This window comes from Vanessa cardui, chromosome 12, assembly GCF_905220365.1.
Source record: "Vanessa cardui chromosome 12, ilVanCard2.1, whole genome shotgun sequence".
Taxonomy (NCBI): domain Eukaryota; kingdom Metazoa; phylum Arthropoda; class Insecta; order Lepidoptera; family Nymphalidae; genus Vanessa; species Vanessa cardui.
Genome location: NC_061134.1, coordinates 8,098,669 through 8,111,890, shown reverse-complemented (window position 1 = coordinate 8,111,890; position 13,222 = coordinate 8,098,669). Strand labels below are relative to the sequence as shown.

The following is a 13,222-nucleotide window of genomic DNA, read 5'->3' as shown; positions in this document are numbered from 1 at the left end:
AAGAATTTATGAAATAAAAAGAGAAATATGCATAATATAAAAAAAGCTTTTATTTCTGTATAACCGAACTTGTTCTTATATCTTCATAATATATAAGGCACTTTGCCTGCATAAAAACGAATAATAACATGAAAAAAAAAACAAAAAACAGGAGGAATAGTTTGATTATTCCTTAAATATATCCATAAATCTTGTTTTGATTTATTCAGGAGAATCTTATTTTTTTGACTCTAGATTTACCTTCTTCATTTCTAGATACTTCATAATAATGCGTAACCTTATCGATGTTTCCTAATGATTCAATAAATTCTTTATCGTGTGTAATAATAACAAACATGAAATTCTTTTGAGTCATTCTCTCTTGAACAATTTCACCAAGCGCTGAACACAGACTTTTAATGTTTTCTTGATCTAAATTAGTAGTTGGTTCATCTAAAGCTAAAATGCCGAATCTGAAATATTTTAAATTTTTATGTAACAGATATTCTTGACTTTTTTATTACAAGTTTTTTTTTTTAATTTAGATTTGTTTACAGCTAAGTTTATGTTACCTGGAGCTGAATGTTTCTGCCAAAGCCAGTCTGATTATCAGACAAGCTAAAACCTTCTGGCCAGCACTACAACGCCCTCTCATATCAATTTCGACACCATTTTTACATTGTATCACTCTAAAATTAAATGTAGCCATTAATCAACAATAACCACAAATATATCATCTTTTATCTCTCAAATTTACATTCATTTTCGTACCTGTAGTCATATTTACGTCTTTCGGAATCTGCTGACATACTACCTTCAGTCTTTATTTCGATGTAATCTATATCATTACCCCTGTATATTTTTCTCCACATCTCCCTAAAAATGAATATATGTCAATATTAGTCGATAAAAATAGGAAATATTAGTTTTTTACTAAATGCATGATACTGTTAACAGTATTATATATATTTACCTAATTATAAGATTAATATTTTCCATTTTTTCTCTATGAAACTCCATCAGACACTTTTCTAAAGCAACAGAGTAATCTCTAATATCTTTATCAACTGCTTTAGTAACATGAAGTTCGTAATATTTTTCTCTATATTTTATTTCAATGTCTTTGTTCTGTGTTTTCTTTAGTTCCAGTTTGTTTTGTTTCAGTCTTTCCTATAAGATAATTAATTTTTTATTCAATTCACATTAAATTTCCTAGTTAAAAAGTTACTTGATATCAAGCTAAATTTAATTTGGAATTCATCATTCAAAATATTATTATTTATGAATAAAGAAAATAACAAAGAAAAGAAAAAAAAACCTTTAGTTCATCGAGTTTACCCTCTGTCTGAGCTTTTTCCCTGAATATTTTAGTTTGTTTTATTATCAAAGGTTCTTTTTCCGAAATCATATCCACATTGACACCACTGAGTTTTTCTTTAATATCTGCCAAATCTTTCTCACAAGTCTCTATCTCTTTTTGTGCTGTACGCAGCTTTAAATTGTCTTCTAAGTTTCTTTTGTAAATCTAAAAAAGTGAAAAATCAAATCAAATAACAATTTTATAAAATTATACAAACACAGTACAGAGTTATTTCTTTTATATAGTCAGGTTAAAATCGCATTGTTGTACTACAATGCGAGTTAGCATTGGATCAATAATAATTAGCTACACACAAAGGTCATAGAAGACTTTTGCTGATATGTAAAATTTACTTAAATAAGTTATTGCCATAGCAGCATTGATAGAAATAAGTTGCAATTTATAAAGAAAAAAAGTACCTCTTGCTTGGCCAGTTCATCTTTTAAACTGTCAATCTTCTTTGTAAGAGTGTCTCTGTCAATCATTATTTGCTTTTGCCTGGCTAGTAACTTCTCATTGGCTTCCTTAATTTTGTCCATTTCTCTCTGAAGATTTCTTTCTTTATGCTGTCTTATTTCTAAATCGATTGCCCTCAACTTTTCATATGCATTCATCACTTTAACTATGAAATTATTTTTAGATTCTATTTCAGATCTGTAATGAAAAATATTTTATACTTCTGCTTATATCACTAAATAGAAAGAAAATTATAAATTGAACTGCTTACATTTTAACTGTGCAAAAAATTAATAAAACAATAAAAGTAAGAACTAATTACCTGTTCTTTTTCACTGCTTCGTTCTTCGTCTTTTCTTTTTCTTTGAGTTCTGCTTCTAAAGGTTCTATAGATTCTCTGAACTCTTTTAGTTCATTCATAAACTTATCAATGTTGGCTTCCATTACTTTTTGTGTCTCTTGCAAGTTGCACAGTTCTTGTACCTTATTGAAATAGGTTTTATATTTAGTTTAATACAAAGAGTTTTAAATTCGAATTTCCAAAGGGTGACGTAATTTATTAATTGTAATGCGAATATTGTAGGATATCTGTATATGGTTCGACTATGGATATCATAACAGTTAAAAATTACTGAGCATTCACAAACGTCTATCATGCGTATTTTGGCGGTAACTTACTTGGTGTGGTTTGGGTTGGGCTGTATTTGAATTACTTTGAATTCAAATACATACAACAACAATAAAAAATCAATACTTCTAATGCTGTTTTCAAAAATAATTTTGTTTTGTATTAGGCAAAGCTAAGTTTACTTGGTGGTAGGGCTTTGTTCAAGTCCGTCTGGGTAGGTACCACCCACTCATCAGTTATTCTACCGCCAAACAACAGTACGCAGTATTGTTGTGTTCCGGTTTGAAGGGTGAGTGAGCCAGTGTAACTACAGGCACAAGGGACATAACATCTTAGTTCCCAAGGTTGGTGGCGCATTGACGTTGTAAGGAATAGTTAATATTTCTTACAGCGTCATTGTCTATGGGTGATGGTGACCACTTACCATCAGGTGGCCCATATTACCTTTTTCTGAATATTGAGCAACTCCTCCTTCAACTTATTCTTCTTGTCGATGGCGGTTTGCAGTCGCTTGTTGTACGCGTTAAGCCGTGACTGCGCGGCTCGGGAGCTCGCCCGCAGCGCACTGATCTTTTGACGAAGTTCGCTCTGCTTGGCTGTGGCGTCATCCAGGGAAATGTCCGAAACGAAATCAGCACATTTGGCCTTTATAGCTTCCAGCTGTTTAAGAATTTTATTATTTAAATATTTAAAATTTACATTACATACTATTAATATTTTATATATAAAAGTACTTAATATTACATTACAATTAATTTAATTTATGTGCTTTTTATAGTAAGATTTAATAATTTAAATTATCCCTGAAACTCTCATAGGAGAAGTCGATATAATGAAATAATTGCCGCCGTAGCGAATCATGTCCCGAGACAAAAATAATACTTTACATTCAAAATATTTCATACAATTTGGCCACTGGATATTGCGTTAAATGTTTTAGAAGTTAAAAATTAAAGTCAGTGCAATGATGTTCTAGTAAACAGATATGTCATTAACGCGCAAAAAGTGAAGACTAGAAAACGTCCTAATTGGGATGTTTGCCTTTAGTCGTTTTCATCATAATTATGCCAGTAATACGTTACAATACATTATAATTATGTTACCTTTGTTTATTGTTTTTATCAAGCTATCCTTTTTTCTTGTTACGAAATGTAAAATAAACTAGGGTTGTTGAGGAAGTGATTATGAGGAAGAGGAGGAGGAAAAGGATTTTTCGAACGCAAATTTAGAGGATGCGGATGAGGAAGCGGCAGAGAGAGCGGATTAGGAAGATAGGAAAATATAAATACTAGCCGACCCAACCGAAAAGCCGTTGTCCTGTCTGTACATAAGATACGTACACTAAAAAAAGTGCAGTCTTTATATCTTTATTAATTACTTAAGTCAAATATTTTATTAATCAAAATAAAGGAATTGAATACTAATAAATAATCAAAATTAATTATAGGGAGGTTTTTTTTGTAAAAAATAATTTGGACGCTGTTTCCCCTGACAACCGGTTTCTTAGCTCATTATATACTCGTACTAATCCAACACTGCTAAAACGTCGTTCGCTGGGCATACTTGATGGAGGAGAAGATAGGTATTGCCTAGGTATAGGTACTCCCAAATATTTCGGATCATTTTTCCACCATAAAAGACTGTGTTCATGCGTATTAATTAGTTTTTTTTAATGTCGTTACTTAATAGTAGCTTTAGTAACACGCACCTCTCCTCTATTGGTAAACGTGGAAGCGGTGGGTGTGGGGCAGGATGTGTCTACTACAGCTCCAGATTCCTCATAAATTGTTCTTAAATTTTGAGGAAGCTGGCGGAAGAGGATTTTTAATTTTTATTTATGAGGAAGCGGTATCGGTTGAGGAACCCAAAAATATTGCGGAACTTTTGCATTATGAGGAAGCGGAAGAGGAATCCTCAGCAACCCTAAAATAAACGGTCCCCGGCGCGGCACACTTTTTTCTGTTGTTTAGTATGGGTATAACATATCTGTTTATTAGAATATCATCGAGTCAGTGTGTATGTGCAAGGGTCGGGTAATGAATTCGTGCGGCGACTGGCCTGCGCGGCGGTTGCGGCGCGCTCGGCGGCGCTGCGGTCGAGAAGCGGCATGTCGCCCAGCAGTGCGCGCGCGCCCCCCAGGCGCCGCTCGGGCTCAGCCGCGCTCAGCGACAGCTCCTCCACTTCCTCCGACAAACTCGATATTTGCTGGCGAACGAAATAAACAAAACGGTTATTTTATTTTATTTATTTTATTTATTTATACTTCATTGTACACCACATGTTACACATTATAATATGTTACAATATTATATACAAGAGAACACCAAGTCAATACCACATTTCTTTATTTGAAAACATTTAAAAAAAAATCTTAAATAAATGTAATGTAATGCAATGTAAGTTGCAAAAGCACTTGTGTTATGGAAAATCACAAGTAAAGAATGTACCACAAACACCCAGAACCTAGACAACATAGAAAATATAATCTACATCGACTCAGCTGGGAATCGAACCCATGACCACGGAGTGGCGTACCCATGAAAATCGGTGTAAATACAACTCGACCACGGAGGTCGTCTAGATCTTGATATTAAATAGATGATGATCTTGATAAGAAATAATATATAATAATATTGTAGAGTACAACGGGCGGTCTTATGGCTAAGTAGCCATTTCTTCCAGACAACCCAAATCAATTTTATCATCAATTTGATGCAGTGGCGTAGCTATCGTAGGGCCAGGTGCAGTGCACCAGGGCCCCAGAGTTCAGGGGGCCCTCTAAACTAAACCTTAAGCTTCAGAAGCTAGAAAATACCGTGATTTTTTTTTTTGGTATATATAATTTTAAAGAGTAATTATTAGTTAAAAAGGATGGAAAAGATGAGGGCCCGATTCTTTTTCTATGCACCGGGGCCCTTCCTCACCTAGCTACGCCACTGATTTAGTGACATATCTATTGCATCACAAAACAGTCACGAATCGGTATGTAATACGTAAATTACATTTTTTTTATCTCTCGTGTCGATTTGAAACTTAAATAATATATAATTTGAAAGATCGTACATAATTACTAATTAGGTTACATCGAGCTCCGAGTAAAACTTTTCAATATTTGATATTGATCAGACTTTTATAAAACTATAAATTAGGTTGTAAAATTTATTCAGCGTTGCCAATGTGTGGGGAATTCCCCAAATTGCAGGGAATCGCAAGTCGATCGGGGATGAGTGTGGGGATTGTCGTATGTGGGGAAAATGAGGGGAAGTTGTTTACTCGTTTACCCGTTTTATAGTTAGGACAAAAAATTTAAATCGTAGTCGATTGTTAGTTAGCATGGTAGTAAAAACACATTATACATAGACATTAACCATAACTAGGCTGATTCAACAAGAAAACAAAAAAAGGTCGTCGGTAACCATGATTAGTCTGATTTGACGAATTTACCTCGAAAATTTGATTTTATCTTGGAGAATTTCGCTAAGATTTTTGGGAAATTAGGTTAATACGCATCGGCAACCCTGAATTTATTATAACTTTAACATATTCATATTACTTGACATACCTTCTCGACCTCATCCAAACGTTTTTCGAGTTGAGGTATTTCTTTATCTTTTAAGCTAACAATTTTGTCGTTCAGAGACCTCAGGCTCAGTAAGTCATCTTTTTTAGCGGAAGCCCGCTGTAATTCCTCGGTGACCTTTTCCAATTTAGCTGGCACATTCAAAACTTGAGTAGTTAGCTGAGATATTAAATCTGTAATCTAAAGGAATAATATTTGAAATATTAAGACTGTTAAATATTATATCGTTTCGAAACGAAAGAAAAGGCCATACCTCGTTTTCAGCATCAAAACCACGATTACACAAAGGACAGCACTTGTTATCTTTAATCTGTCCTTTGTACTTCGTTATGATAAACATTGACGATTGCAGCACATTTTGTTCGTCCTGTAATTTAATATGAAATTTGTAATTGTAGGACTACTAAGAATTCCTTATGGTCATTGAAAATGGTATGCTATTTTGTACGCTCTCTGTGTTAGATTACATCAATTAGTTATACGAATGGTCTTAATATAAAAATATAAAAATAAAATAATAATCTTTAACAAATGGAATCAAAGTTAGAGATATGCTCATATTTATGAAAACCAATTTTGGATTCATTTACAGATTTTGTAGAGGCTCCCTTTTAGTCAACATAACAATATCCTTATAATCGAGAATTGGTAATAGGCTCTATGGTAGCCATTTGGAAAAAAATATCGTAACCTTTGAAGCGACTCTGCTACGAAAAGTGTTGAAGTTCTTATTAGTTATACAAAACGGCATATCATATTATACTCTTCAGTTGGTAAAGCAAGAGCTTCCGATAACGATGGTCAAAGCTTGGCCGTCGGGATTTGGGAGCGTTGACCTCGAAGCAAGGCGAGTACCTGCAGGCGCTCGACGCTGGCGGAGGCGCGCTCGAGCGCGGCGTCGTAGGCGAGCGCGCCGCACGCCGCGTACACGCGGTCCTCGGCGCGCGTCAGCTCGGCGCGCCGCTCGCCCAGCTGCGCGCGCGCGTGCCTGCGCTCCGCCTCCAGCCGCGTTACCTAAAGCCATACGGGTATTATAATAATATATTTTTTTGCAAATTCAGAGGTGGAAAATGGAAAGTGTAACTTTTAATAACTTTTACACATACAACTTTTATACAAGGACGGAAAACTAGTCAGTACTAAATTTCGAAAGAAAAACGTCTGTATTCATACAAACAATGAGTCACATAGACTGTATATTGTCAATATGAAACATTCCCATGGCATGCATAAGTTAGTCACTATGCAATAGCAACCATATGACTAACACTCAGTGATAATGATATACACTTAGGTATAACAAGAGAATTCTAAGAAACAAACTTATTAAATAATAATTAAACTTTTTTTTTATGGTATATTGGCGCACGAGCATATGGGCCACCTGATGGTAAGTGGTCACCATCACCCATAGACAATGACGCTGTAAGAAATATTAACTATTCCTTACATCGTCAATGCGCCACCAACCTTGGGAACTAAGATGTTATGTCCCTTGTGCCTGTAGTTACACTGGCTCACTCACCCTTCAAACCGGAACACAACAATACTGAGTACTGTTATTTGGCGGTAGAATAACTGATGAGTGGGTGGTACCTACCCAGACGGGCTTGCACATAGCCCTGCCACCAAGTATAATAATAAATGTTTATTAACAGATAAATATCCATAGTGTTAGTTACAGGCTTAAAAAACTATGTTAGTAGATATTTTAACTATTATTTAGCATACATAAGGGGTCTAAAACAACGAGTACAGATGTTACAGTGCGTGCATCTTAAGCGACGATTGCGGGTTCTAACTCAAGGAAGCACCGCTGAATATTCATGTGCTGAATTACTGTTTATAATTCATCTAGTGCTTGGCGGTGAAGTAAAACATCGTGAGGAAACTTGCATGGGTTTTATTTCATTGAAATTTTCCACATGTGTATTCAACCAGCATTGAAAGTGAGAAGAGTGAATAGTCGAGATGGCCCAGTGGTTAGAATGCACGCGTTAACTTAACCGACGATTGCGGGTTCAAACCCAGGCAAGCACCACTGATTCATGTGCTTAATTTGTCTTTATAATTCATCTCGTGCTCAGCGATGAAGGAAGACATCGTGAGGAAACCTGCATGTGACAAACTTCATAAAAATTCTGCCACATGTGTATTCCACCAACCCGCATTGGAACAGCGTGGTGGAATATGTTCCAAAACCTTCTCCACAAAGGGAGAGGAGGCCTTTAGCCCAGCAGTGGGAATTTACAGGCTGTTGTTGATTGAAAGTGAGGCAGAATATGTTCCAAGCCCCACCTCAAAGAGGAGGCCTTAGCACAGTAGTGGGAAAATTACAGGATGTTAATGTAGAGATGATATTAAGCTAAAATTAGATGACCTGAGTCAAAACGGATGTCGGGTGTAATAAAATAATATGGCGTATAATTTGATCATTACCTCGTTTTGCTTCTCGGTTATCTTACTCTTCATTGATTCCAATTCATTCCTCAATTCACATTCGAGTTTGTTGATTGTTATTGCGAAGTCTTTTTCGGGCATGCTTCCCAGTAGTTCTGTGATTGCTGACTTATGTTTATTTTTTAAAACATTCAATTGTTTTTCTTTCTGTTTGAATGACTCCTCTATCATATCCTTTTCCTTCAGTTTCGAACTTTGTTTTTGTAATTCTGTGACCTATTAAATGAAAAAAGTATTAAAATTAGCTCACTTCATGCCTAGCAAAGTAGCACAACTCATTTAAATAAATAATAATAATAAATATGAGACAACATCACATACATTACTCTGATCCCAATGTAAGTAGCTGAAGCACTTGTGTTATGGAAATCAGAAGTAACGACGGTACCACAAACACCCAGACCCAAGACAACATAGAAAACTAATGGTAATCTACATTGACTCGGCCGGGAATCGAACCCGGGACCTCAGAGTGGCGTACCCATGAAAACCGGTGTACACACCACTCGACCATGGAGGTCGTCAATTTAGATTTAGATTAGCTACACAAACAGGACTACTTAACGGAACAACTCGATCAATATTTATATTATTTGAGGACTTATTAGTATAAAGTAAGTATTTTAAGCTTAGAAAAGTTAGTCTTTCGAATTCGCTTTATGAAATTGACCTAATTAGAAGAAAAATCATTAATTCAACTTTAGAAGTCTTCCTTTATACACGATAAAAAGAATACTTTGAAGTATTCCGCTAATAATACCTTTTCACTAAGTTTTTCAAGTTCATTCTCATGTTCTTCCATAAGTTTTTCATCTGTGTTAATTTCTTTTTGACATTCTTCAGGATTTAGTTCATTGACTGCTTTCTCATAATCTCTTAAATTAAAATAATATAAAAATTATTATTTAATCCAATATTTGACATCATTTAAATTTAACTTTTTATACTAATCTAACGAAAAGTAAATTTTTAATAATAAGCCAAAAAAACTGTTACTCGTTACTTACTCTTCAGCTGTTTTTAATTTTTCTTCTAAAATTTCTAATTTCTGTTTAGACTTTGTAGCTTCATTAATCTGTTTCTGTATTTTAGCAATTTCTTTTTTCGTTGATTGTATTTCTGATTCTTTGTTGGATATTTTTTGTTTGTGACGGGACTGTAATAAAAAATAATAATATAGAAAAGTATCTGAGAATAGGAAAATTCGAAATATTTGTGTGCCAGCATTATTATTCAAAAAAAAAAAATGTTGTGTTCATTATTATTATTTTTTGTTTTATGTTGTTTTTCTTAGTGTTGAATGGTAGAGATTGTCTTTTGGCATATAAATTGTTTTGTTTGATTAAAAATAGCTGAACTAACCAGAGCATCACGACTATTATCAACATGTTTCTGAAGTTCTTTTTCCTCTAGATCAGATGCCGCCTTGTCTTCCTTCAGTTTGCTTTGCAACTCTTCAATTTTCTCACTTATAGAACTTAATCCACTGACTGCTTGTTCATTTGTTTCGATTTTTTCTAATTGTAACTCTTGAAAGGAAATTTGTAATTAAGTTTTGATGAAAAAAAAAAGGAATATAACAAGTTCTACTAAATATTCATGACTAATTACATTATTTTTATTGATATATATAATGTACAGCCCACAGCAACACAGCTTTATTGGAATATTATTATTTTCGCAGTTTCACTCAGTGGTGGTTGCATATTTTTTTATTTATTTAAGATTTATTTACTAGTTACAGATTTACCCATCATAGAAGCCTACAAATTTCACTTCTCTACTATAAATTTACTATACATAATCAACTTTTTCAATAAAAAATATATGAAATTATTGACTGGTGACTAACTTTATAGTATTTTTTAAAAACATATATTTTTTTTTTTTTTCATATATAATAATTTATCATGTGAGTACATACATATAAAAAGAATAACAGCTATGCAAACATTAATTACCGGCAAGTGCAGCAGTATCAACAATCATAACATTTCTCTTGTCAATTTTATCTTGATTCTGACTTTCCAGCAAGATTAGTTTGTTAAATTTTACTTCATTTAATGTCTTCTCATTGGCGATTCTCTCTTCTTCCTTATTGAATGAGAAGTTTTTCTTGTACGAGTCTTCTAACTCTGCTTGTTTGGTCTTTGTAGTTGCTCCATAGTTAGCTTTAAGATATAAAACATGAACCATTATTTAAATAACAAGTAAAGTAACAGCCTGTAAATTTCCCACTGCTGGGCTAAGGCCTCCTCTTCCATTAAGGCGAGGGTTTGGAACATATTCCACCACGCTGTTCCAATGCGGTTGTTCACGCTCTTCAAATTCCACCAGAATGCACATGTGGCAGAATTTCAATGAAATTAGACACATGCAGGTTTCCTCATGATGTTTTCCTTCACCGCCAAGCACGAGACGAATTATAAACACAAATTAAGCACATATATTATTATTTTTTAAATATTATATTTATTAAATAACAAGTTTTACGATAAATAAAATTTTTATCACTATCAATAATTTAAAACAAATATTTTTTTAGTAAATCAAATATTTAGAGTGGTACCTATACTCTCCTGGAGTTCTACTAGTGAACCTTCAAAGGTACTTTGAATTGATTTTTTTAAATCTTGTTCTGCATTTTTATTTTGTTCCAATCTGTAAATAAATTAACCATACAATATAACTCAAGTAAACCACATAATAATAAAAATAAGTTAACTTATTATGAATGTGATCAAGAAACAATCTATTTAAGTGCTAAACTTTTAACCTTGTTTTAATTTTATCTCTCTTAGATTCAAAAGCCAATAAATTCTTCTGCAATGTTTCAATAGCATTGATTTTTTCTGTGAGAGGTTTTAGCTCCTGAGAATATTCTGCAATTCGAAGCTCAGCTTCGGATATGCGGGTCTCGGTGTTTACAAGGTCTAGTTTCTTCATATCCAAATCTTGTTTCTTTTCTGTTAAATGAGCTACACCTTGTTCTGTAATTTTTAATTAATACACATTTTATGGTCTTTGATGGTTTGACTAAACAATTATTGGCAACAAGAGGTATGCCTCTATATAATTACATACATTTGATTAATAAGTTACTGTGTCAAAGAAAATTGGTTAATTGTAATGAAATGACCTGTATTATAGACAGCTACAATTCGACACTAATATTACTTCAACGAAATATGGACAATTGCAGACTATTTTGAATATTAATAATGTTTTTTTACATACCCAACAATTTAATATTAGTTGCGTATTCTTTTCGAATTTTCCTAAGACGATCAAAACAATCACTGTATTTATCAGCATCAAATATCTCATCAAATCTTTCTTTGACTTTCTTTCCTTCGTCTAAAGGCCAACTGGCATCTTCTTGGTGGCAGAATATCACAGAGTTCAAGATGGCTTTTGGCACACCTATTAGAATTTTGTAAATATATCAATGAGCTATACAATAAAATTTAAATGTTATAAAGTTGACTGACAACTAATAGTTTTCTAATTAATTAGTTTTTTTAAGGGTTTCATTGTAACAAACCTAATTCTTCATGCATCATAAAGTCCAAATCAGCGCACCTTGATGATAAATCCTTCGTTTTACCATTGTCATCCACTATTGAAAGAAATGTATCTAATGTTTGGAACTTGGGTTTCTTGTTGTGATAAGCAGTTACTTTCATTGACCTTGAAACTTCTAATTGTTTATCTTTAGCATTAATAATCTGTAATAATAAAAATAGTAAGACACTAAGTGTCACCATTTTGAAAAGTAACCATGTTGAAGTATATTTACCATAAGTCATGTAAAAAGAACTTAAGTTTAAAAATTGTCAAAATGATTAAGAAATCTCTTTATATGAAATTAAACACATATATATTTGTTTACCCGAAAAGACAGGGAGGCTACCCAGCCGTATGAGATTTAATCCCTAAAATTTACTCTTACAAACAGTAACATAATTTTTTTGTACCAGGAAATAAATATCGTATTAATTGAGTCCTCATTTTTAGTTAAAATAAATATTATTCTTGCTTATTATATGGTTGTTTTAAAAAAATACCTTACCTTCAACCTGACTTGGGCTAAGACTTCCGTGGACCTATTGACTTTAGCATCATGAACAAAACATTCATTTCGACTACCCGGCGGCATTTGCCCAGTTATGGCATATCGCAAACATTCGATTATTGTCGTTTTACCACAGCCATTCTGTCCTAATATTAAAGTCAGCGGCTTCTCAAATGATATACGTTGTTCATCACATTCTTCTGGACCAAAGCTACGAATTCCTCTTACCGCTAGGGATTTAATTCCCGCCATTTATAATCACAATTCACAGTTCAAGGGTAATGGGTGGTGTTTCAATTAGTATCTAAAAACTATACATTTACTTCTTTTTTCTTTAACATAAAAACTGTTTTAGGCACTGCCGGTATGTTAATATTTAGAATTTTAGATACAGACAGGGACATCCAGGATATGACCACAGATCTTTAATAAAACTGAAAACTCAAAACATAACAAACCGCAGTTCCAAACGCGCCAAGGTAAAGTAAACACCATAGACTAGAAATAATTTAATAATAATCAGTGTTACTGTGGTTTTTGAAAAATTAAATGCAATGCGATTTTAAAGCTGCTTCATTAAAGTGGTATAATATAGTTGTTTTTAGAAAACACTACGGATAATGTAAAGTAAAAATAAATACTGGATATTCGTAATACGCAGGTGTAGTGCCCATATTAATATGG

At 33.5% G+C, this 13,222-nt stretch overlaps 1 protein-coding gene across 1 annotated transcript; it reads right to left on the bottom strand.

Moving 5' to 3' along the window:
- Positions 1-28: 28 nt before the first annotated feature.
- LOC124533991 (DNA repair protein RAD50) lies at positions 29-13,022 on the bottom strand. The gene is made up of 22 exons (XM_047109591.1): positions 12,536-13,022; positions 12,008-12,191; positions 11,701-11,886; positions 11,240-11,453; positions 11,033-11,124; positions 10,425-10,634; positions 9,826-9,992; positions 9,471-9,619; positions 9,224-9,338; positions 8,443-8,679; positions 6,859-7,017; positions 6,257-6,370; positions 5,986-6,183; positions 4,482-4,628; positions 2,868-3,083; positions 2,118-2,278; positions 1,759-1,993; positions 1,298-1,504; positions 953-1,149; positions 751-855; positions 552-668; positions 29-452 (listed from the first exon to the last, which is right to left on the bottom strand). The coding sequence occupies exons 1-22, from the start codon at positions 12,788-12,790 to the stop codon at positions 206-208; spliced, it is 3,912 nt and encodes a 1,303-aa protein (XP_046965547.1). The 5' UTR covers positions 12,791-13,022; the 3' UTR covers positions 29-205.
- Positions 13,023-13,222: the final 200 nt, after the last annotated feature.

Excerpts from the sequence above, each read along its gene's own strand:
- LOC124533991 (XM_047109591.1), bottom strand. The coding sequence starts at position 12,790 with ATGGCGGGAATTAAATCCCTAGCGGTAAGAGGAATTCGTAGCTTTGGT. Across the intron at positions 1,994-2,117 it reads GAAGCAGTGAAAAAGAACAG|ATCTGAAATAGAATCTAAAA; the intron begins GTAATTAGTTCT and ends TTTTCATTACAG. Across the intron at positions 856-952 it reads AATATTAATCTTATAATTAG|GGAGATGTGGAGAAAAATAT; the intron begins GTAAATATATAT and ends ATTCATTTTTAG.